Source organism: Diplotaxodon limnothrissa, linkage group LG6 (genome assembly GCF_057381915.1).
Source record: "Diplotaxodon limnothrissa isolate DT_005_m linkage group LG6, D_limnothrissa_male_GT1.1, whole genome shotgun sequence".
Lineage (NCBI taxonomy): Eukaryota > Metazoa > Chordata > Actinopteri > Cichliformes > Cichlidae > Diplotaxodon > Diplotaxodon limnothrissa.
Window position 1 is genome coordinate 8,953,091 of NC_140601.1, and position 26,582 is coordinate 8,979,672.

At 42.2% G+C, this 26,582-nt stretch overlaps 1 protein-coding gene across 2 annotated transcripts in view; it reads right to left on the reverse strand.

Annotated features, from left to right (window-relative positions):
* Positions 1–26,582, reverse strand: part of LOC146630072 (voltage-dependent T-type calcium channel subunit alpha-1I-like) — a 222,776-nt gene that overhangs the window by 54,412 nt on the left and 141,782 nt on the right. For both annotated transcript variants that reach the window (XM_085356770.1, XM_085356771.1), the window contains 9 exons: positions 25,572–25,642; positions 24,802–25,300; positions 23,731–23,831; positions 21,742–21,865; positions 20,480–20,548; positions 12,544–12,722; positions 5,148–5,274; positions 4,502–4,627; positions 3,647–3,736 (listed from right to left, as the gene is read on the reverse strand). In XM_085356770.1, coding sequence (XP_085212896.1) covers positions 3,647–3,736; positions 4,502–4,627; positions 5,148–5,274; positions 12,544–12,722; positions 20,480–20,548; positions 21,742–21,865; positions 23,731–23,831; positions 24,802–25,300; positions 25,572–25,642 — 1,386 coding nt within the window. The remainder of the gene's footprint in view (positions 1–3,646; positions 3,737–4,501; positions 4,628–5,147; positions 5,275–12,543; positions 12,723–20,479; positions 20,549–21,741; positions 21,866–23,730; positions 23,832–24,801; positions 25,301–25,571; positions 25,643–26,582) is intronic.

A 26,582-nucleotide genomic window follows, 5' to 3' on the forward strand; every position in this document is an offset into this window, starting at 1 on the left:
AGTTTAAAGCCCTTTTCACAGATGTACTCAAACTTTTCTGACTTTTTTCTTTCCTTTTGAGTTTGTGTGATGCGTTGATGGGCAAAACGCTCAGCTAATAATCTGGTGCATTCACCTTTATCAAGTAGGGGTCTTGTGTGTCACCAGACAGTTTCTTAAATCACTACATAAAGCTTACAGCAGTATTCAATACAGACTATTTCCTGCTATGTGCTTTATGTGACCTGATTAACATCTGAAAATGGAAAGGTTAGTTGTTGATGTCCAGCGGCCCGGTTGTTTTAGCTGGTATGTACATGAAATATGGTGATCGCTGAGAATCACTTCCAGGACAAGTTTGACACTGTTCTAAATGTTTAGGGTTACACATCTATTCAACTCGTTTTAATAATAATAATAATAATAAATTTTATTTATGAGCGCCTTTCAAGTCACCCAAGGACACTTTACAATAGGATAAAACACTTAGTAAAACAATGGCAGAATAAGAACAATAAAATACAAGCACAAGATAAAATGAACAAACAGTGGATTCACAGTGAATATGCAGATTTGAACAGATGAGTTTTGAGTTGGGATTTAAACTGGGGGAGAGAACCAATATTTCTTATTTCAGGGGGCAGAGAGTTCCACAGCCTGGGAGCAGAGCCGCTGAAAGCTCTGCTTCCCATGGTGGTGAGGCGGAAGGAAGGTACAGTAAGCTGGATAGAAGAAGAAGAACGAAGTGAACGGGCAGAACAAGTGGTGGTTAACAGGTCAGAAAGGTAAGAAGGAGCGAGGTTATGAATGGCCTTGAAGGTGAGCAGAAGAAGTTTGAAAATTATCCGGAATTTCACAGGGAGCCAGTGAAGTTCCTGAAGAACAGGGGTGATGTGCTGGTAGGAGGGGGTTCTGGTGATAATGCGAGCAGCAGAGTTCTGAACCAGTTGAAGCTTATGGAGGGATTTTTGGGGGAGACCATGCAGAAGAGAATTGCAGTAGTCAATACGGGAGGTAACAAGACTATGTACAAGAATGGACGTAGACTGGGTGGAAAGAGAAGGAACCAATCTGTTAATGTTACGTAGATGGAAGTAGGCAAAACGGGTGAGATTATTGATGTGAGATTTATAGGAAAGTGAACTGTCTAGGATGACACCAAGGCTCTTAACCTGAGGAGAAGGGAAAACTGTGGAGTTATCGATGGTGAGTGAGAAATGGTTTGCCTTCAAAAGGTTGGATTTGGTGCCAATAAGGAGGATCTCAGTTTTATCCTCATTGAGCTTTAGAAAATTAGAGGTAAACCAGGATTTTAACTCGGATAGACATTCTGTAAGGGAAGAAGGTGGGAGGGAGGAATCAGGTTTGCAAGAGAGATATAACTGGGTGTCATCAGCAAAACAGTGAAACTGAAGATCAAATTTGCGGAAGATGGTATCTAGAGGGAGGATGTATATTATAAAGAGAAGAGGGCCTAAAACTGAGCCTTGGGGTACACCAGAGGTGACGGGGAATAGACGAGAGCGGAATGATCTTAGTTGAATAAACTGGGAGCGGTCGAGGAGATATGATTGAAAACAGACGAGGGGTGTGTCAGAGATGCCGAGAGAGGAAAGTCTGCTTAGAAGGACAGAGTGAGAAATGGTGTCAAAGGCTGAGCTCAGATCTAAAAGGACGAGAATGGTGAGAAGACCAGAGTCAGCTCCGATTAGAAGATCGTTAGTGACTTTAAGTAGAGCAGTTTCGGTACTGTGACATGAGCGAAAACCAGATTGAAATCTCTTTTTTGAGAGAAAAGAATACATCTGACACTCTGTGTCCATATTCAGTACAGTTTGAAAATCTGGGGACTGTCAGCAATCTCAAAGGATGACAGTAAACAGAGGAATAGGCAGAGAATGGAGACAACGTGGGTTGATTGGATGTGGAGGTAGTTTTTGGGAGAGAGTCATTAGAAAACAAAACAAAAAATAAAGAAAAAAAACTCTGAAGTTCAGTGACAATAAAGCTGGAGATGAGAGTCAGATTTTCAATTTGGGGGAGCGCTGAGAGCTGAAAGCACTGGGTGGAGTGTAAATGGGATTAGTCATTCAGACCCATGTTGGACTGCAGTGAGGGTTCTCCCTGAGGCGAGGAAACTGAATCATCCAGAATAATGCCCACTCTTTTTAATAGATTCTCTAATAGATTTTCAAATAAACCAATTCTACAAGGAACGTGTTCACTTTGTAGCCACTATAGAAGACTAATTTGCATCACGTTATTGGATGGTGTTGTCGTCTGTGTATATTATTTGTGGGGTTAAGGAGACAGTAAGCAGCGTGTTCTCCAATTTAGGAAGCAAAGATACATTTTTAAGATCGTGACTGGCCTCAGGTGTGATTGTTTATTAGAACGTTTTAGCTTCCATTAGATAACTATAGTATCTCTGATAGAGCATTCAAGCAAAGCTCCTAATTTCACATTCCAATTATAGCTCAACTCTCACCTTCAATCATAATTTTAAAGTCTTATGTGAAACTAGTTATGAACAACATTCAGCTCACATAACATTCATTGGAGGGAGTGTGGGTTAATTAAATAAAAAAAAAAGGGTATTTGCATTATAGCAAAGACACAGGCAGTGCACTTAAAAACAGCATAATAGGGACATTGGAGTAAAGCTCTTCAAATAAAATATACTAACAAAGGGATCTCAGAGGACTGGGCCGTCACATTTAACCGTTTCATGCATGACAACCTCAATCTGGTTAGTATTTTTATTCATCTTTAAGCATGAAAAAAGATTTTTGAACTTCATTTTTTTAAACATGTACTTCTTAAAGAGTTTGTTACATGTTGACTTAGGTGGACATCATACGTTTTGACTTATGAATTTGGTATGGAGTGACACATCAGTGTCCAATGTAGTGGTTTATGTGCAGGTATACCATCAACACTGACACAAATACAAGAAAGCAGCCTTTGAACAGCTGTCCACTGTAGTGACCACTATGTGTGAAAGGGTTAAATGTGATTCCAATGATAAAATCCAGAAGGAGAAGGTGATGTAGAAGGTGCTGCTCCTACAGGAAACATTTGTAGTATTGCAATGATATGAACAGACGACACTAAGACACGTCCCTGTGGAGGAGATCTGGGAACATCCAACTGGGTTGAATATTCAGAAGACCAGAAGGAGGAATTTTATATCCCATCTGTTAAAGAAATGTGGGATTCCCTCAAAGAGGTTTGAGTATGTAGATGGAGATTTAGGCAGGCATGTGGGCCACTCTGCTTAGTTTACTACCACTGAACAGTGAACCTGACTGACTGACTGAATGACTGACAGACAGACAGATAGATAGACAGAAAAAGCTTTTAAGTATCTGGATATAAAACAATGAATGTGATCATTCGCATTAGGTAAATACAATGTCAGGTGAACTGCAAAACCTGATATATTATACCATATGTATGTCAATACAAGTGAAATAAAAGTATTTCAAAATGCTGAAACAAGCACAGCTTTTCTGCTTCCACAGGAATTAAGATGATAAGTAGCAGCAAGATGCTGCAAATCAAACACATCTAACTGATCATCATTAGGTGTGAGAAGAGTGTAGACTTTCTTTTTACTATAACCACAAGCATGAGCATAGGTATTTACGGTAATATTATTTATTACCTGCTGGTCAATTCCCACTGCATCTAGTCCATGGTACATGATGTTGACCCAGCCATCTTTTGATGCCAGCACAAACAGGGACATAAGAGCCTGAAAGGGACACAAACAACAGCATGAATAAACAAAGCAGGGGTCTCCAACTCCAGTCCTCGAGAGCTACTGTCCTGCAGCTTTTAGATGTATCCTTGATCCAATGCACCTGAATCAAATGAATGGCTTGTTACCAGGCCTTTGCCAAACTTCATCGCATTCATGATTCAATCATTTGATTCACTGTGTTGGACTGGGGATGCATCTCAAAGCTGCAGGACCGTAGCTCTCGAGGACTGGAGTTGGAGACCCCTGATTTAGACCCATCCAAACAAAACGCTAATAGTATAATGGGCTAAATCTAACAGCTGGCATTTATTAAAAAAAAAAAAAGACAAAGAAAAGATGTTAGTAGATCAAACCACAGACATGAAGCAAAGTACTTTAATCGCCTAGTGCTCAGAGCAACAAACATGAACTGCTATTATGTAATAGACATCAGTGGTACAATATTAAAAACATTAATTAGCATTGTCAGCCGTGTGAGTCCTTCCTCTGTTATTCTCCACCTCTTTTTGTTGTACGATGGGATGTTGTAGCTAACTGAAAACCATCTCTTCTATTGTGGGCAAAAGGCACTTTACATTTCTTTTTTCGCATTCATGAATCAAACTGTCGCTTTTTCTCCAGCTTTAAGACCATTTAAAGGATCGACAGCATAGTACAGTGTCTCTGTGTGCGGTGTAGTTTGTGTGTACTTCTAGGGTAATATGTGGGAAACAGCCCTGCCAGGATGCCAAGCATACACTGTATTCTATCTCGTACCTGTCCAAGGTTGTCAAAGTTGTATTTGTGGTGAACCCATCGATAGTTGGCAGCCAGGCAGTCAGATTTATTGGTGATATTCTTCACATCGAGACCCACACAGTAGTAGAACTTTCCTTTGAAAAGCTTTGAAGGAAAACAGACACAGGCAGAGGCACATGAAGATAAATCACGACAGAGCAGTGAAAAAAAAACCTTCTCTGCATAGCCACTTCTTTCACTCGGTTTTTGAAGTAATTTCACAATTAGTGTTTGTAACTAGTGCATACATGGAGCTTTATTGAAGACTCCACGAGCGCTTGATATCAACAGTGTGGTTTTCCTCCCGAGAAAAGACGTTTTTAACTCTCACTCACACTGAACATCAAAGAGGGATGTGGGTAAAAGAATGCATAACAGCAGATGCAGAGAGAATGACATGAAATGAAGTGTGCAATAGCAGGGTGGGATTGACAACCAGGTGCAAAAGAAAATATGAAAATATAAAGGAGCCAGCTGTACATTTTCCATACTTGCAAACTTGCTTGTAGAGTTAAAAAGATAAACTAGATTTTGTGATGATATTCCCTTACTGATTTAAAAAAAAATAGCAAGGCAGAAGATGTTAGGTGGAGGGCAACTTGGACTTGGACACGAATATGTTTACCTGAACACCAAGGATGCCAAAGATGATGAAAAAGGCACAGCAGATGAGGACAATGTTGCCGATGGGCTTGAGGGACGTGATTAGGGTCTCGACCACCAGCTTCAGTCCTGGAGCTCTGCTGATCACCCTGTAGGACAAACAGGTGGAGAGGGATGGAAAGATGAAGAAAGAAGGAAGAAAAAAAACGACACACAGCATCTTTTAGAAGCGAAAGTAAAAAGAAAAAGAACAACGTGACTGCAGAGCTTTTGTCTAAAACACTGCGGTCATTTCAGTCACTTTTCTTTATGCTGGCATCCCAAAAACTGCCAATAATCTATTTTGTTATCTCAAGAAAACAGATTAATTTAACTCGCCAGCTGACAAAAGAAAATTAAAATAAGAATAAACGTCTGATTTCTCAAGATCATTTCTCCCAAGGAGATAATTTCAGTTTTCAGGATCCGGGGATAATTATGGAGAAGCCATTAACATCTTAGTCTGTTTATCTGGTTATCCATGAAGCTATCCAACAGTTTCACTGAGATGCTGCCATTAATCTGACATTCTAGCAAACATCAGCTGCTGAAGTTGATTCCTGCACTGTGCAGCTGGAGGGTGGGGTGGGGGGTCACCACTTTTCCATGTTCAGAATTACAGATCCATTTATAAAACACTTGACTTCACTTTTATTTATCATCCTTCCTAATATATGAATCTGCGCGGAGGTGTGGAGAGCAGTCAGAGAGAGACACTTTATTTCAGTAGAACAGTAGAACACTTTACTGCTGATAGGGGGAGGCCGTTTCATTAATCCACTGTCCTGTGTGAGAATGACTGCACCTGTGTTGTCCAGAGTGCTACGGCTGATACATTAACTGTTTTATGGTTCGCAAATATGAGCAAGTTCAGAAGGAACTGAATTCATGCCAAATCTTCTCTCTCTCTCTCTCATATATATTAGTGCTGTCAATAGATTAAAAAAATTAACAAAAATCTTTCAATTTTCTGTAATTAATCGCAATTCTTATATAGCGCTTTTCTACTCTATCTGAGCACTCAAAGTGCTTTATACAACTAATTCATTCACCCAATCACACAAGTACTTTTCTAAACTTTTTAGTCTAACTGTTAGTAGCTGATCTGCTCTACCACCTGAGCTACAGCCCCCCCCCCCCAATTACCTATTCAGCACACATGCTTTGCAATGTGCGCTCGTTTACAGGAACATTTCTGGGATTTTGAGTCATTCTGCACTCCAGGTGCGTTAACGTGTATATATATATATATATATATATTAGGGGTGCAACGATATTCGTATCGATATTGAACCGTTCGATACAGTGCTTTCGGTTCGGTACGCATATGTATCGAACAATACAAAATTTGTAATTTATTTTATCAACTTTCCTTCTGACGATGCTGTCTGTGTTGAGCGCTCAGTGAATCTGCGTTCGACTACTCCGCCTAGGCTCGACAGTGCAGCCTAGGCGGAGTAGTCGAACGCAGATTCACTGAGCGCTCAACACAGACAGCATCGTCAGAAGGAAGAGCGCAGGGCAAGCTAGCGAGACAGAAGTTAAGCTCACCTTTTAACATGGACCTCCCCCACTCTCATTCAGATCTGGCGTTTGGAATTATTTTGGTTTTCATGTGACATATGACCCTGAAGGTAAGCGAGTCATGGACTAAAGTAAAACAGTATGTTGGATGTGCCACGCAATGCTCAATTACATGGGTGGGAACTAGTGTGTTAGCGCAGTTAGCTCGTTAACGTGTTGGCCGTCTAGCCCCATGCACGGGGCGATCGGCGGTAGCTCGTTAACGGAGATTTGCCGTGTTGTGGCGTTAAGGTCATTTCAACGAGATTAACCTGAAAGCACTAGTGGGAACACAACGAATATGACTGCACATTTACCCCGACATCATCCTAGTGCAAAGACAGGTGGAAGCAGAAAAAAAACAAGCAAGCATGCTACTAACTTTAGCCGAGTCATTTAGACAGCTGTTAGCACATGATTCTCCTTATGCTGCTGAGAATATAGCCCAGAAGAAGCGGATAGTATAGCTTTTATTTTGGAAAGAGACATTTCTCTGTAATAAACTCTCTTTTACAAAGATGAGTGATTCCTCAATCAGATACAGGGCTTGCAATATCCCTAGCCCGACGTCCCGGGGCTAGCGATTTTTTCAGTCGGTTTACCAAAATCTATCTCTTCCCTGCCCGTCGGGCTATTGTAGGAAGGAAAAATATATGTCAATGCTTTTGCATTCTTTCAGAAATGTAGCTGGGTAATTATGTCATTGGCATCGGTGAGCCACTGTCAATATGTGACATATTGCAATCGCGTTTGAATTTGCGCTTGTTTTTTTGCTTTCACTTTGCAATCGCGCGAACTGTGTATAGAGAGCGACAGCACTGATCTGTGAGTGATGATAATTTGTGCACCAATTCCTCTGACATCGTCTTATTAATCGTTAGCTTACTATGCAAACATGACAAGTGAAATCTCCCGCAGCAAGCTTAAACATGTGAGAGGTTGATCACGCAGAGAATCGCTGAGCTTATGTGAGTGCGTGTGTAAAAGCAGCAGGATATATATTTGACTACGATGACCTGGATGACTGAGAACCTTCACAGACAGATATATATTTTAGTTCTGCTGAGCCAAATAAGACAGGTCAGGGTGAAGAAGTGACAGCCAAAGAAAAGCTTACCACAAAACGGAGAAGTTATGACAAATCAGACTATAAGGCAAAAAGAAAGTGCAGCTTTATGGTTTCATGGACAAAAGAATTTCTGTGGCTGCAATATGACGAGCTAAATAACCAGGGCTGCACATAAGTGGTCCGCAGGTGCGCATTCGCTGTCAAAATAAAAAACACGCACAAGGGTTAGGGTTAAATTTAAAAACTGTACTTTTGAGTTAAAATATATATTTATAATTTTAATAAATGACAAATTAAAAAGGCATGAACATTTTTTTGTATCGAAAAAATATCGAACCGTGACACCAAAGTATCGAACCGAACCGAACCGTGAATTTTGTGTATCGTTGCACCCCTAATAATATATATATATATATATATATATATATATATATATATATATATATATATAAAAAAACAAAAAAAAAACACCCAGCACGCCCCTGCGGGCGGTTTATCCTTCAAGCTCGGGTCCTCTACCAGAGGCCTGGGAGCTTGAGGGTCCTGCGCAGTATCTTAGCTGTTCCCAGGACTGCGCTCTTCTGGACAGAGATCTCCGATGTTGTTCCTGGGATCTGCTGGAGCCACTCGCCTAGCTTGGGAGTCACCGCACCTAGTGCTCCGATTACCACGGGGACCACCGTTACCTTCACCCTCCACATCCTCTCGAGCTCTTCTCTGAGCCCTTGGTATTTCTCCAGCTTCTCGTGTTCCTTCTTCCTGATATTGCTGTCATTCGGAACCGCTACATCGATCACTACGGCCATCTTCTTCTGTTTGTCTACCACCACTATGTCCGGTTGGTTAGCCACCACCATTTTGTCCGTCTGTATCTGGAAGTCCCACAGGATCTTAGCTCGGTCATTCTCCACCACCCTTGGGGGCATCTCCCATTTTGACCTCGGGACTTCCAGGTTATACTCGGCACAGATGTTCCTGTACACTATGCCGGCCACTTGGTTATGGCGTTCCATGTATGCCTTGCCTGCTAGCATCTTGCACCCTGCTGTTATGTGCTGGATTGTCTCTGGGGCATCTTGACACAGCCTGCACCTGGGGTCTTGCCTGGTGTGATAGACCCCAGCCTCTATGGATCTTGTGCTCAGAGCTTGTTCTTGTGCTGCCATGATTAGTGCCTCTGTGCTGTCTTTCAGTCCAGCTTTGTCCAGCCACTGGTAGGATTTCTGGATATCAGCCACCTCCTCTATCTGCCGGTGGTACATACCGTGCAGGGGCCTGTCCTTCCATGATGGTTCCTCGTCTCCCTCCTCTTTCTTGGGTTTCTGCTGCCTGAGGTATTCACTGAGCACTCGGTCAGTTGGGGCCATCTTCCTAATGTATTCTTGGATGTTCGTTGTCTCATCCTGGACTGTGGTGCTGACACTCACCAGTCCCCGGCCCCCTTCCTTCCGCTTAGCGTACAGCCTCAGGGTGCTGGATTTGGGGTGAAACCCTCCATGCATGGTAAGGAGCTTTCTTGTCTTTATGTCAGTGGCTTCTATCTCCTCCTTTGGCCAGCCTATTACCCCAGCAGGGTACCTGATCACGGGCAGGGCGTACGTGTTGATGGCCCGGATCTTGTTCTTACCATTCAGCTGACTCCTCAGGACTTGCCTGACCCTCTGCAGGTACTTGGTGGTTGCAGCTTTTCTAGCGGCCTCTTCATGGTTCCCATTCGCCTGTGGGATCCCCAAGTACTTGTAACTGTCCTCTATGTCTGCAATGTTGCCTTCTGGTAGTTCAATCCCCTCAGTTCTGACTACCTTCCCTCTCTTTGTTACCATCCGACTACACTTCTCCAGTCCGAACGACATTCCAATGTCATTGCTGTATAGCCTGGTAGTGTGGATCAGTGAATCGATGTCTCGTTCACTCTTGGCATACAGCTTGATGTCATCCATGTACAGGAGGTGGCTGACAACTGCTCCGTTCTGTAGTCGGTATCCGTAGCCAGTCTTGTTAATGATCTCACTGAGGGGGTTCAGGCCTATGCAGAACAGCAGTGGGGACAGAGCATCTCCTTGGTAGATCCCGCACTTGATGGTGACTTGTGCTATGGGCTTGGAGTTGGCCTCTAGTGTTGTACGCCACATCCCCATTGAGTTCCTGATGAAGGCTCTTAGGGTCCCATTGATCTTGTACAATTCTAGGCATTCCAGTATCCAGCTGTGGGGCATTGAGTCATAGGCCTTCTTGTAATCAATCCAGGCAGTGCACAGGTTGGTCAGTCTGGTCTTGCAGTCTCGGCTGATTGTTCTGTCTACCAGTAGCTGGTGTTTTGCGCCTCTGGTATTCTTGCCAATTCCTTTCTGTGTCCCGCTCATGTATTGACCCATGTGCCTGTTCATCTTAGCCGATATGATGCCTGACAGGAGCTTCCATGTAGTACTGAGGCAGGTTATTGGTCGGTAGTTGGAGGGGACCGGTCCCTTCTTGGGGTCCTTGGGGATCAGGACCGTCCGGCCTTCAGTTAGCCATTCCGGGTGTCTCTCGTTAACTAGCAGCTGGTTCATTTGTGCTGCCAGACGCTCGTGGAGTGCAGTCAGCTTCTTCAGCCAGTAGGCGTGAACCATGTCGGGCCCTGGTGCTGTCCAACTCTTCATACTGGAGACCCTTTCTTGGATATCTGCCACTGTGATGGTTACTGGACCCTGTTCAGGGAGGTCGCTGTGGTCAGCCCTCAGATCCTCTAGCCACTGAGCATTGCCGTTATGGGTTGCATCCTTCTCCCATATGCTCTTCCAGTATTGCTCCGTCTCCAGCCTTGGTGGTGCTGTTCTCTTATTGTTCCCTTGCCACTGAGAGTACACCTTTGCTGGTTCTGTGGAGAACAGCTGGTTTATTCTCCTGCCTTCTATCTCTCTGGTGTACCTCCTCAAGCGGCTGGCCAAGGCTGTGAGTCTTTGCTTGGCAGTTTCCAAGGCCTCAGGTATGGACAGCTTGCTGTATTTCTTAGGCACCTTATTTGTCGCACCTTTCTGCAACTCCGTTAGTTGGCTAACCTCCCTCCGTGCTACTTTGATCTTGCCCTCTAGCCTCCTTCTCCATGGAGGGTACTGCCCCTTGTCGCTGTTCAACTTGTAGCCAAGCATCTCACTGATCACTGTTGCCGTATTGTAGATCAGCTTGTTAGTGTCGGTAATCGTGGTTGTAGGTATTGCCCGTAGTGCTGCGTTAACATCATCTAGCAGACCTTCTGAGGGAACTTCACGTAATCTTGGTAACCGGCTACGCGGGATCCAGGTTTCAAGCTTGGCCATGATCCTATTTTTCAGGTCAGTTCCTCTCGCACTCAACGATCCTTCTCCTATCGCACTTGGGGCTATGTACCCAATCTCGGGTGGGGGTGATGATATCTCCCCCCTGACCTGGCGTCCTGACTCCTCCTTGCCGTAGCATTTGTGTTGTACCTCGTCAATCTCTAGCTGTGAGAGCAGTCCCTTCTTTCGAATGTTGGAACACTGAGCTACTAGTTGTTTCGCCGTCATTGTGGATGTTGGGTATCGAAGAATCCATAGGTCCCTCATCCTATTCATGTAGCCCCTTCCGCCGGGGTTACTTGCATAGTAGCATTCCAACAACGCCCTGTTTTCGTCTCTTGCCCACCGATGCCTTCTTGTTCCAGTAGCCCACTTTTCGTCAGGGTGCCCTGGTTCCTCAACACCTGACGCGGACCTTGTTGATCCGGGCGACGTCCGAGCCGGCATGCCTTCATATTTATCTGTCTCGCTCATGTCTGCGGTAGGCTTGCTTAGCATAGGGGGTCTAGCCTTAGGACCCTATATATATATATATATATATATATATATATATATATATATATATATATATATATATATATATATATATTCTCATTCATTCCTAGGACTGCGCTCTTCTGGACGGAGATCTCGGATGTTGTTCCTGGGATCTGTTGGAGCCACTCGTCCAGCTTGGGGGTCACTGTTACCTTTACCTTCCACATCTTCTCCAGCTCTTCTCTGGGCCCTTCGTTCTTCTCCAGCTTCTTGTGTTCCTTCTTCCTGATGTTGTTGTCATTCAGTATCGCTACGTCTATCACTACGACCATGTTCTTCTGTTGTGCAGCACTACTATGTCTGGTTAGCCATCACCAATTTGTCCATCTGTATCTGGAAGTCCCAGAGGATCTTAGCTCGGTCATTCTCCACCACCCTTGGAACAACTGGGACTTGATAACCAATCTCAGATGGGGGTGATGATATCTCCCCTCGGACCTGTCGCCCTGAGTCCCCCTTGCTGCAGCATTTGTGTTGTACCTCTTATTTTATCAGTTTCTCAGATCACTAATTAGGAATTTTGTCCCACTCTTTTTAAAGCATTTCTCAGTCCTGAGTCTGAGATGTAGCTCTTGTTTTTTTGCAGTTTCTCACACTGCTTCCTCCTGGTGAATCGTTCTTGCAGTAAAATGATGCAAAAGTGCTTGTGTGACTGGGTGATGGAAATGATTCCAAATTGTTTGGAAATGGTCTCACAACCGTTCCTAGATACAGTCCCTTTTTATGAACAATGTTGATCAGGTTTAATGTTTCAGGTAAAGCTACCTAATGCTAAGCTAACTAAGCTAAGTGAGTATTATTGATCTTCAGATTGCAAATATTTTCCTAAACTGTCCTTTTCCTTTTTAGAAACCATCCTGATGGGGCATGCAGTGGGGAAATGTGAAAAAATAACTGAAAGTCCTTCAAACCTGAGAGGACGGAGTGTCCTGAGCAACCTGAGCACACGGAGAACCCCGAGGATCTTAGCCCCACCCGCCATGGACACTACGATGTCAATCAGAGACACGAAGACCAAGAAACCATCTAGAATGTTCCAGCTGCTTCTCAGATAGGCAGTTTCCCCCAAATACAGACCCATAGACACCACCTGGGGAGATGAAGGGAGAAATGATGAGGAAATGCAGATGTGAGCAGATGTACACAGGCACACACACTCTTTGATATTCAAATTGCTTACTTAGCTTCTCAAACAGGTATTTCATTTCATATTGGACAGGAGAAGAGACTTAAAAAAATAAAACAGTTGGTTTGTAAGCGAAACTGTGGTTAGAAGGGACACAAGGAAAGAAATAAAAGGCAGTTATTAAAAGAAGACCAGGCAGAAATCATGAGCATACTTCAAAGTGGGAGTAGAATAAAGATTCCATAATGAAAAGAAAACCCTATTTGTTTGTGCCGTTAATCAGCTTTCATGTTGACACCGAATCTTGCTGACCACTGTGACTGGAGCAAAAGTCTATGAATAAAACTCGAGGAAAATAGTTTACAATTTCATTTAGATGTAGAGTAGTCTGCACTGCTGACAGTGCAATGTGCTACTTCAGCAGTCTGGCCAAATCTTCTTATGTCAGGCACTTCCACATTTCGGCTTTACTAACTGCCCGGACACAGAAGCCCAAACATAAAGAAGAGATGTTCGTCGAAATCGAGGTATGAACGTCATGCAGTTGTTTTTTCTGGTTGATTGTTCTATCAACTTCTAGTTACAGCGAGATGGGAACTCACAGTCGTAGGAAAACTCCTGAACTACAAAGAAAGGAAACGAGTGAGGTGGGTGGGGAAGATCAAGAATCTTGTATAAACTGTGGGAAAACTACCAGCTGGTGGAATGAAAGACAGACATAAGGGCAAGTGAAAAGCCCCTGAAGTGGCTCAAAAAGACATTTGGAAAGTTTGGGGGAGAAGAGTTGACTTTCAAAGAAAAGTTGCGTGGCAGATGGGTGTAAGCCACATCATTTGACACCTGTCAAATGCTTTCATGGGATGGAGCAACTTCGGTGTTGCTGTCATTTCACAGCAAAACTTGCGAGACGCAGAAAATATAACTAGAGCCAGATTCTGGAACGCTTTTACATTATATTCTGTATCAAGTAAAGTCTTTCAGGCAGAGCATTTATTTTACTATTTTACTACAATGATCACTGTAGGACAAACAACTCCAGCTGCTTATCTCAGCTGTCATTATGTGTCCACACCACATCAAGTTATCGACGCTTACAAACATTTTTTCTGGTCAGTCGGTGCTGTTTTTGCTACTATTAGCTGTGAGGAATGGGTCACTTTTAAAGCCAGGCTCAAGTGGCTTCACCAGGAGTTTAAATTTCTGGCATTTTTGTGGTGGCATCATTTTCTGCCTCAAAATAAATAAATAAATACGTTTAAAAAAGAAGAAGAAACTTAGTGTCACTCAGGACAAAAAAAAAAGGTAGTTTGACAGTTTTACACCACCAGCCTATCATAGCTGTGTCCAACAAGAATCCTTTTATTATTACTTGTTATTATTATTATTACGGGGCAGCACGGTGGCACGGTGGTTAGCACTGTTGCCGCACAGCAAGAAGGTCCTGAGTTCAATTCCTCCATCAGGCCGGGGTCTTTCTGTGTGGAGTTTGCATGTTCTCCCCGTGTTTGCGTGGGTTCTCTCCGGGTACTCCGGCTTCCTCCCACCGTCCAAAGACATGCAGCTTGTGGGGATAGGTTAATGGATTAATCTAAATTGTCACTAGGTGTGAATGTGCGAGTGAATGTGAGTGTGAATGGTTGTCTGTCCCTATGTGTTAGCCCTGCGACAGACTGGCGACCTGTCCAGGGTGTACCCCGCCTTTCGCCCTATGACAGCTGGGATAGGCTCCAGCGCCCCCCGCGACCCTGAAAAGGATAAGCGGAAGCGAATGGATGGATGGATGGATATTATTATTACTTATTACTTGTTATTATTACTTGTTACTTTTACATACACAATATGTAAAAATTGTGTATGTTTCTGTTCTGTGTCTTTGTGTCTTGTGTCCTGTTTGTTTGTATATGTGTCTTTCTTGCTGCTGTTACACCCAAATTTCCCCTTGTGGGACAATTCAAGGATTATTCTATTCTGTTTTGGCTGGAGCGTCACATCAGTACATTACATGCAGCTTCATCTCTTTTTAGTTTATTTTTAGGGCTTTTTCTCACTTTTATAAGACCTGGGCTGCTGGACTTGGCCTTGTGGCATGTGGTCGCCTGCTTAACCACTGAGTGAAACCAGAGCCCTAATTGGCACCTTTAAAATTCACCATTACAAAAACTCAAATGACAGAAACAAAACAAGAAACACACTAAATAAAAATATGGGAAGCCTGTCCTTCAGCTAACGTGGTGTAAATCATGACTGTGAGTATATATTTTGGGGATTAACACAGATGAGATATGTACAGCAACAAGTTGGTCATGTCCTCTGTGCTCGGTCTATGTTAATGCTTTGAGAATTACAAATCAACTGTTATAGTATTAATAGCAGCCAGCAACACGGAGGCCCCCGTGGGACTACTGGAGTGCTGTGGACCTGCCATTAAGCAGATTAAATACGATAATAAAAATGATAGTAGGTCTATTGTCAAAGCATACTTGTCTCCTCTCACAGCTGTTATCCAGCTCACAGCTTTACAGTAAATTCATTTCTTATTTACACTCAAATTCCAATTGAAATTTAGCTGAAAACGCTGTAATTGTTGCTACAGCGTTTTTTAAATGGATTGTTTAAAAAGGAAGCTCTGATTACACCTACAGGAGCTGCTCACACACAGAAACCCAGGTCATGAAGCCCCCAGTGCACATTTTCTGTGCTGACACTCACAGAATCAGAAACCCTTTAAACAGAGCCGGTCTGGAGTTTCAGTACTGGGGTAACTGGGATCTAACAGCTGTATTAGCCTGTCATGGATTTGCGCCTCAGTAAAAACACAAAATACTTTAACACAATACTTTAACCATAATGATAAGCTGAGCATAGTTTTAGTACACTATTTCCCACTTTAGCCTTCCCACACTACAAACCAGCTCCTCCCTGAGTGTTTGACAGAGACACTGCTGCCTGCTCTGTTCTCGCGCTCTCTTAGGCTTTCTACAAGTGTACGTGAAACAATGAGGAGTTCCCCAGAGCCATCTCCCTTCAAATTGAAGTCATGTGCCAGCACACATTAACAAGTTAAATGACTTATTTCCAGTTTTTCTGAAGCTTTATTTATTTATTAAAAAAAACATTTTTGGGGGAAATAGTACTCAGGTCCCCTGATACAGAACGCTCACATGCTGTTTTGGGCAACTCCTCGTTTCTCTGAATTTTCAGTAATGGGGGTGTAGAGTGCAAAGACCCACAAGAACACAATAATTGCTACATTAATGGGAAAAATAGCAAGTTGAAATGAACCTGAAATTGCCTTTAATCTTTCCTGGCTGTGCACGTCTCAGTCCACCTTTCAAACTGAAGGATGTTTGGCGCTAACATTAGTCTGCTAATACCAAAAAGAAGAACAACTTAAGAGTCCTAATGGAAGGAGTTCTGACAAGCAAATGCTGTGAAGATGCTGGAGAGCACTTTAGTAACAACAATCTTTATTTATAGAGCACATTTAAAAGCCTTGGGCATACCAAAGTGCTTTACATAAAACAATAAAAGGTTCAAACATTGATAACGGATAAAAAAAATAAAAAATAAGGAGTTATGTTCATAGATAAAAGCTACCAATAAGAATGACTACAGCACATGGGTAATAGCAAGATAAAAGCTGTACCACCATAATAAAAGACACCAATAGAAAGATAGGAGGGAATTAATACAAGAGGTCAATAGGTCACAGCAACCAAACAAACAAAGAAACAAACAAACCAGCAATTAAAAGGTGGAGAAGGCAAGTTTAAAAAGATATGTTTTAAGCTGTGATTTAAAAGAATGAATAGAATCAGATGCCCGGATGCCAATCGGGAGATTGTTCCACAGCACAGGTGCAACAAGAGCAAACGATCGATCACCTCTAGTCTTAAGTCGAGATCTGGGCTGAGCCAGCAGTAACTGTGACGATGACCTTAAAGCCCTAGCAGGAGCATAAGGGTTTAAAAGGTCCTTAAGGTAGCTAGTAAATGGCTTTCATTGTGCCTAGATTCGAGATAGAGACATATAGAGAGTCTTATGTCAGGATATAGCTCAGAAAAACTTGCTGAGTAATGCTACTTAGAGCTAAGAAGTCTGCCTGTTTTGACAGAGTTTCTTTCAGCCTTTGTTAGTGAGCTGCTAAGAAAGTGTTACGAAGCGGCTCTGAAAGAAAAAAAATTGCTAATGTGTAGCATCAGCTTAAAGCTTGATGCTGTTCAGTTCAGAGCTGGATGTGCTGGGAGAAGCAAAAAAGAAATAAAAGAAAAAAAAAAGAAAAATCAATCAAAAGGGGAAATTGTAAGAAATATGAATCGTTGCAATGAGAAAAACAAAACAAAAACACAGTGACTTTAAATTGAATACATAAAAATAAATCAGTCCTATAGTAGTTTACAGAATCACAGCAGCTGATTCTTACACTGGGTTTAGGGTTAAAGAAGGGATTAGTTATGCAAGCACAATTTATATTAAAGGTAAGGTTTTAAAAAAAATGATGCCAGTGTCATAAATCCTTCCCGAAGTAATGAAAACACAGTCCTCTGTGTGTGTGTGTGTGTGTGTGTGTGTGTGTGTGTGTGTGTGTATGCGAGATAGGGAGAGGAACTGGGAGGGCGAAAGATAACAGATGTACCCCCTGTTTCTAATCAGAGTCTGATGTTCAAGGTCAGGCTCGCCGTGTGCAGGTAACAGTGTTTACACTGATTGCTGCTACTCATGTATGGGCTGTGCGCAAGTGTGTGAGTGTGAGGAGATGAGAGCGGGTCGTGTGTGTGATGGGGCGTGTTTAGAAAAAGAAACTGTAATTAGTGTGGTTGCTTGATTAGAGCTCCACTGAGAGAGATCAGACTGACCAGACTGGAACAACAGATTAGACAGCAACAGGAGGGGTGGGAAAGAGAAACGGAGAAAAGATGACGGGAGGGTGAGACAGAAAAGGACAAGACAGTCTAATGTGACGTTTTGCTCAAATAATTATAAAAAGAAAAAGCAAACAGCACTACAGGAAATCTTTTTTTTTCCCTCTAAGCATTAACAGAAATGCAAAGACAGAAAAAAACTGTCAAAAGAGGAAAGAAGACAGAGGTGAAGACCTTCCCCAAAACAGTCAGACGTCACCCATCCAACGCTGGCAGGAACAAACAGTGTAACCAGAGCGACAAAACAATAAACAGCGTTTACACTTTATGGGAATGCAACTGAATAAATAAGTCTGTAAAGGGCAGGTTTGTCTGCTGAGATAAGAAAACATAGGTCTGCTCAATATGGTGACGCTGGAGTTCATAGCTGTTATGAATGGCCATCCGCCAAGACAATGTGGAAAAGTGTTTATGTTGTTCTTCTCACTTTCATTTTCTTAAAGTAAACTATGTGCTCAGACAGAATAAACACTGCTACACATACATCAAGGAATACAAACTACATCTAAAATAAATCTTATGTATCCAACAAATACATCCATTCATTCGCTTCCGCTTATCCTTTTTCAGGGTCGCTGGAGCCTATCCCAGCTGTCATAGCTGTATGTATAGGTACACCCTGGACAGGTCGCCAGTCTGTCGCAGGGACAACACACATTCACTCGCACATAGTGGCAATTTGGATTATCCAATTAACCTATCCCCACAAGTTGCATGTCTTTGGACTGTGGGAGGAAGCCGGAGTACCCGAACCCACGCAAACACGGGGAGAATATGCAACCTCCACACAGAAAGACCCCAGCCTGATGGTGGAATTGAACTCAGGACCTCCTTGCTGTGCGGCAACAGTGCTAACCACCGTGCCACCGTGCTGCTTCCAACAAATACAGCTGAACAATAATGTTATGTGATCTTCAGAGACTAGTTCCCTGATTTATGACAATCCAAAGGGCAAAAGACAAACTCTAGCAGTCAAACCTGAGTACTGAGTATTTCAGTCACCTTTCTCACTCACTATGTGTTAATACAGCGATCCCGGTCCGTGAGTCTTTGGTACCGGGAGAGTTGAGGCTCGTGTGTGAAATTTATGTTTTTGCGGGTTTTTTCCCCATTTTTTAGAGTTATTTTTTTATCGTTTTTAACGTTAACTCGGTTTCCCTGGGTCTTTTCCCATGTGTTATGAATAAATCTTCTTTTTTTTGGTACAGGTACTTATTTTGTTGTATTTATCTGCCACACCTTAAAGGCCGGTTAGTGAAAATATTGTTGAAAATAAACCAGTCCATGGTGCAAAAAAGGTTGGGGACCGCTGCGTTAACAGACCTCTCTGCAATGAATCATACTTGTTATTAACCTCTGTCTCTCTTCCACAGCATGTCTTTTATCCCGTCTTCCTTCTCTCACCCCAACCGGTCACAGCAGATGGCCCCGCCCCTCCCTGAGCCTGGTTCTGCCGGAGGTTTCTTCCTGTTAAAAGGAAGTTTTTCCTTGCCAGTGTCGTCAAAGTGCTTGGTCATAGAGGGTCATATGATTGTTGTTTTTTTCTCTGTATGTATTATTGTAGGTCTACCTTACAATATCTATCTATCTAGCTAGCTAGCTATCTATCTGACCCTGAATGGATTAGAGAAAATCCAAATGCAAAATAAAGCCAGACTTGTCTACATAACTCTTATTTTTCAGTCATTGTGCTCTGTAGTGTAAACACTGTTAAACACATATGCTTTCCGTGAGAGGCAACACTCACCTCTCCATCATCAAAACACTAAAAGATGGAAGATCTGTTTGGGAAAAATGGTGTTCCAAGGTGCAGCCAGGCTGTTCTGGCGACATGTGCAACGTGAAGATTTCACATGCTGCCAGAACAGCAGCTGTCTTCATTAGTATTTTAAAGTGTTTGGAAAAGGAAAATGAGCAAGCTCATAACACATTTGAGAGTGCAAATAAGCAGCACATGGAAAGACAAAAATAAAGCTAAACTAATTAAATTACAAAGGAAGGCCCTGAATTTGAAATTAATCAAATGAATGTCGCACAGAAGATAAAGAAACTGAAGAGCGGAGATTTGAATGAAGGAATGGAAGTTAAAAAAAGAAAGAAAAAAACTTGAAGATGTACGATACATAACAGCGAATGCAGCTCAATCTGGGGCAGCTGCATAAATGTGCACATGTGAACTCTGCGCTGCTACAGCAATGAGATGATCTCCACATCATTGTGCTGCACATGCCCTCATTATCCCTGGTAATAAATAAATCACTACAGGATTTCTACCATTGTGGAAAAGGCCTGAAGACACATGGGCCTCAATAATGGATGATGTCTTCTGGACAGCAGATCAGTGGATTAAAAAGATAATGCGTATGTGCACTGGTGGATTGGAAGGCCAGGAGCAGCTAAAGGATAGCTTAAGAGTGATAGCCTTCTAACTAACTTCATTATCTGGATGTGCATCGCTAATGGGGCATGTGCAACTGATTAATACGTAGGTTGCAGAAAGAAGTAGGAAAGGAAGGTAAAGATTGATTTTTTAAGACAACAGTAGAAGAAAGAATCCACAGGATGAGACAAATGTTTTAAAAAAGAATACAACGTGGACAGTAGCATGGAAATGAGATGAAAGACGAATCATTTTGGTGAGAAAGGAGACGAGAAGATTTCAGGAAGAGGGAAAGACAAGCAGAATAATAGAGATGGACTGAAAAAAAGAGGAGAGACTGGATAGGATGTCAAAGAAGGAAACCGAGATATGTAAGGAAGGCATAAAAGAGCAAGAAAAAAGAGCAAAAGGGGTTTTACCTTGAGAGTCATCTCCCCAACGAAGATGGCAGTAAAGATGTAGTTGGAAATGGTAAGAAACAGTCTTTCCTGTAACAAAAGGGGCACAAAAAAATCAAGGAGAAACTGTTTGATTTATTAGAAAAGAAGAGAATGATTAAGAGAGACAAGCAGAGGTGGCAGATTAAAGCCAGAAAAAGCCGTTTCAGAAATGATGACTTTGGCTTGAGTGAGAAGCTTTTAAGAAGGACACGAGCGAATCAATGTTTGTCACTGATCGCATTAGTCAGGGTTTTGTTAAAATTCCATCAAAATGAAATGCCAAACAAGTAAGAGTTGCTGTGCTTTAATTCGAAAGTTTTCATTTCACTTGATCACTTTCCTTGCAAAGGGCTCACTGTTCAATAATTCAGTGTTGCTTAATTACAGGAAGTGGCTTGAGGCCAGAATGCAGTAAGAACTTAAAGTAAGTGGGATTCTGATACTGATTTTTCTATATTTAACTGCTTGTTGTCAACGAAGGAGTGAAAGGTACTTTTACCTGGATGGTAACAATTCCCCTGCTTTATTTGTACGTTCATTTGCTCTTTGTAAGCGAGCAGTCTCTCATTTTTATGACGGTTTCATTTCAATGGAGAAAGACAGAATATCACCAAAAAATGATAAAAAGCCCCACACTACATAAAGTTACACATCCCTATGGTGAAGCACGGAGGAGGAATCATTATGCTTTGGGCCTGTTTTTCTGATAAGGGTACAAAATGACTTCACTGCACCGAGGGTCCAAATGCCATAAAATCCTGGATGAGAACTGGCTGCTCTCAGCCACAACATTAATGCCAGATTGTAGATAGGTCTTCCAGCATGACCTAAAACACACCACCCCAGCAATAAAGAAGCGGCACGTTAAGGTCAAAAACCTAAATAATTTAGAGAGTTCTGTAAAGAGGAGTGGGCCATCCTGAGATGCGTGCAAATCTGGTGACCAACTACAAGAAATGTGTTACTGCTGTGCTTGCTAACAATGTCTCTCCACCAAGCACAAGTCATGTTTTGTTTACTTCTTTCACTCAATGACATGCAAATCATTTTAGAATTTCTATGTAAAGTATCTTTTTCTGCATTTTTGGTTGATCTATCGCTCTCCATTAAAATGAAACACCCACGTGTACATATAAATCTACAGACACACACATACACAGCATGCTTCTTGCTCTGTTTAGTACATGTTGAGTAGCAGTATTTGGAAATATCCACCATGAATTCAAAGCGATTCCTCTTACCAGGCTACCTTGAAGAATCTTTGGCCTCTCCAGAGCCACTGTGATGCAATTGAGGAATATGAAGGCCAGCACCACGTAGTCAAAGAGTTTATGGGCAATAACAGATTGGCAGAGCAGTCTGAACCTAACAAAAGGAAAGCAAAATTGACATGACAGAACATAAAAGATATGTAAACGGGAAAAGGTAACAGATTTTCTCCAATAGTTTGTGTTCCTTTGTTAACATATGTCACATATAAGAAATCCCAAAGGAAATTATTTTATGAGTGAAAGAAAACACAATTTTATCTTTTTGCAGTATTTCATGTGATGCAAATCTAGCAAGAGAACTCATCCATAACGCAATTTCATCACATTGAAATCATCTGGGTTTTTTTTCATTGGTCAACATCTTAACCCTCATAAAAAGCTGCAAAGTTCCTTCCAACTACTACGGATCTTATTAACCAGTGTAGGTTATTTTTTATGTAGATATATTAGTGTGAATGAAACTAGAATGAAGAACAACGTAAAAAAATGTTTGGCCTCATGATCTGGGGGGACAATACCAGGAGTTACCAGACTTTATAGTAGTTATTAGCACTAGTTCACTTGTTTACTCTTCCCTTGTTATATCTTCAGTATCTTGAGTACTAGCAGTTGTTTAAATAGCCTGACCAGTATTCAGGGGACTTGCACTGCACATTTGTGTGTTTGCTCCAAAAAAGTTACAGGAAGGGTGCCGGGTGGTCAAACTGTCAGCTATAGAACCAGTAAAGAAAACATGCGGGTCCAGAGTGAAGCCCTCACGCACCCAATCTCACGTCATCTGCAGGCTCTGATGGGAACTGAATACACCGACTGCTGCACTCGCTCTCTTGGCGAGGAGATCGATGTGCTAATCTGAATGCTTTTCCTCAAGACCTGGCAACTCTGTCTCTTTATCTATTGATTCAAATCTGGCAACTCTGTCCCCCCGATATTGATCATCACCAGCGGCTGTGTTGGCGTAAGCACTTACCCTACCCGAGACACAACTTTTAATGTTGGTTTCTTTCTCCTTCAGTATGTTTGCCTCTATTGCTTGTTAGAGTGAACACAAATGATCTTGACAAAACATGTGCACTCACACACATACACACGCTTACACGCTCCCACACGGACATATGCAAAGTCATCCAAACACATGTACAACCAAGCAACAAGACTTTACCGGCGATACGGTCTGACGCCATCCTCACACACATACACACAGCCTTTGCTTGACAGATGGCACCTGCCAGGATGCCAAAACACAGCCCTGGGGCCCGGCTTCCCTTAAGTGGCTATCAGCACGCAGGGAATCGAGTGAGTGAGCGAACGAAAGACTGAGTGATTTTTCTTTCATGTTGCTTTCAGGGAAGTTTCTACCGGCAATGAATTTAATTCTGACGGAAAACACAGCCCAGACTACCGCTCTGTCTTCAGAAAAAAAATGCTTTAGGAGGAGAATAACACAGTGACATCACTTTAACAAGCTATTTGTGAAACCAGGAGTTTTCTCTGTGGAAACAACACTCTGGCTATGCATCTTGTTGTTCTTCTACATTATCCAGCTAGAGCTGAAAACATTCGCAGACGTTTATTTTTCAGGGCCATTGGTCTTGCTTGATGAGCCTTTTTCCCCACACCCTCTTTGTCTCCATAGAGCCTTGGTAAAACCACTTTGCCAGAGCAAACAATTACAAGTATTAGCACATTAAGAGACATGCTTGTCTCTTTGTATGTCTCTCGCTAAAAGGTTGCATTTGTTGTACATTTCAAAGCCCACATACAGAATGTTTTGAATTCTACAGTCATTTAAAGAAGTTGATTCGGGAAGATTTCTTTTCTCAGTTTAAATATAAAAAGCTGAAAAAAACACGTCATCAGGACAGCGTTCGATCTGCGTGACCGACTCTGGTTTGGCAGCACATGCAAACAACCCTGTCATTAGATTTGAATTTGCACCTAAATCTGTGTTGCACTCACTTATTCTGAGGGGAGAACATGTAGACTGACCACTCCTCTCTGGTTTCACACCAGTCTGGCTTATACACCTCCATCATCTTCTGGATACGGAAGCACAAACTCTTCATTGGAGAGGAGGGAAAATACAGAAGAGGAATTAGCATTGATTTCTCTGAATTATTAGAATATTGATACTTTTCTGGTCAGAATATATGCCTTATTCTATCAGGAATAGTGCTATATAAATGCAATCCATCATTATTATTATTATTATTATTATTATTATTATTATTATTATTATTATTATTAATATCAACCAAAGTAGAATACATGAATTACTATTCTCTAAGATGGCTTCAGTGTGTTTGTAGACAAAGTAACAGTAAGTGCAAAGTCACTGCTGCCACAAATTCCTGCACCAAATCCTAAAATAATGATGATTTATGTCTTGTTTTGGTTTTCAGTATAATCAGGGCATTTTGGGAAAACCTCTATTTATATAAAGAATCTCTATTTATCGACCACAAGCAGCATGACTGAGCAAAGCCCCGAAGGCCCTCTCTTATTTCACTGCAGAAACAACAACAACAAACACATTCTCGACTCCTTCGTTTCTCATCTCTACCTGACACCTTCTGCACCACCTATAGCATTACCAAACTAAAGTGGCACCATATTATCTTAAAGTTTGTGTGAACTAAGCAGCAAACGTTGAAGTTAGATGGTTAAACTGCTAATGATGGGTTCAGCACCATGAGCTGCTGTTGCTAGGGTTTCTGAACTTGACCCATCCACTAACATGACAATAGTATAAATACTGGAGCAGAAGTTGGAAAAAAGTTACTATAGTCACCTCATATCATTACAGTCTACAGTTTGCTATTTAGCTAGATCTTTCCTTCACCAACAACCATGCGTCTTCCTTAATGCCTGGATTTCTGAGTAATAATGAGATAAAGAAGAATTAAGGGAGTTTCTATGGTTATTCCTGTTTATCAATACAGCTATAACAAGGACCTGCTGCTTATCATTGAAAATCGATCACAGTAAATGAACCACTGCGCTTCAGAGAGCTGGTAGTAAACCACTTACATAGTCTGTTTCTTCATCAAGGTCTGTTCTGTCCTTGCGTGCATTGACTTGAGGGAAAACCTCAACCATAAGCTGAGTGTGGGGACCTGGTGCCTTGCCATTACAGTCCCGGTGATCCACTCCTAAACCGCTGCCGGCCACAGACCCTCCTGTAATGGAGCCCCCCGCTCCAGACCCACTCCTTTTGCCAGCGTCTGGGTGGATGGGAGGAAGGCCTGGCGGCTGTCCACCTGCCCGAAACAATTCAGGGAGTTCGAGGGAAAGAGCCCGCCGATCTCTCCTTGCAGCAAAATGCCTGGAGAGGAAAAATGGGGGCGGAGGTGGATGATGAGGGGGCAGAGGATGATGGGAGTGGGCTGGGTGGGAAAGAAGGGACTCCTGCTCTGGCGCAAAGGTGTAGGAGTGGGGCGAGCGGGTGCTGTGCAAGCGGAGGCTGCCTCCCACTGGAGGTAATCCGCTGAACCCATAGCTCCTTCGACCTAGGCTGTTTGAGCTAGACCTGCAGAGCACAAGTGATTAAAGGTACAATTAAAAGGTCATACATATTCATGAACGGCTTGTAAAATGTCAGTAGAACTGTATCAACAGAAGGCGATCAATACTGTTTTATAAAGTTTTATGTGCTAAGCATTTAGACTCGAAGCTAATAGGAAAATAAAATAACATCAAAGGTCTGATGTTTCCAAGGAGGTAATTACAGCTTAATGGTTCTGGAAGTTCATTAAGACAACAGCTGGAATCAGTGGTTGCAACTGAATTTAACTGTGTACCTGCGACTCCATCCAGACTGCGGAGGGAACGGACGCCCCCAGTTGTGGTAGTTGGAACTGCGACCGTGGCGCTAAAAGAGAAACGCAGCATTTCAGAGAAGTTTCTGATCCACTGAATGTCTCTCAGTGAGGTGTCAAAGACCCAAACACCCCAAAATTAGCAATGACAAATAAAAACTAAGTCCTAAAAAAATTGTTCACTCCTAGAATTTAATATTTTTAATTCAATGGATGATTGTATCACCTCTAGAGCGATCGACTTTCTTTCTGCAATGACTTTTTCGGTACTTACAGTATTCCAGCCAGAGACTAATGTCACTAAAACATTGGTTAAAAGGAAAATGGAACGGAAACAAGAGCGCGGCTGTTAGTGTATGTCAATTATCCACAAATTAAACAACAAATATAAAACAGCTGAACAAACGAAGTATAAATTGAGCTTTTTAAAAATAAGATTGCAGTGCACTGCAGGTTGTCATCTACTTTAATATACAAACCCCAGAGTGCCAGTTCCACTTAAAGGAACACCAACAGTTCTTTTTGTTTCCGCATGTCTAATCCTCTGAGCCTGATGGTTCTAATTATATGTTTTACCCTCGGAAATGTACATGTTGCCAATCAAAACCCGAGCCAGAGAATCTATGCATCGTCCTCTAAATAAACTGTAGCGAAGCATGAAAGCTAAATGTTAAGTAACACTTGAGTCCACACAGAGCTGCACTGCAGATCGCCCAAGAAGAACGGCGAGTGACAGACACCAGCTGCTGCCTTCACTTGCAAGCATATTGTAGCAGTTACAACTTTCTGTAAATCTGATCTAAAGGTCACTGGCTATAGATAGTTGTCATCAAAGCAAACAAATAACCACATGAACGATACATTTATATCACACACATTAGATTACACACATCTACTGCACAGTTAAACAACATGCAAACACTCTACAGGAACGTTTGTGTTGAGGCTCATTCTTTTCTAGCAATATACAACGTTAGAGTGATGAATTTCCAT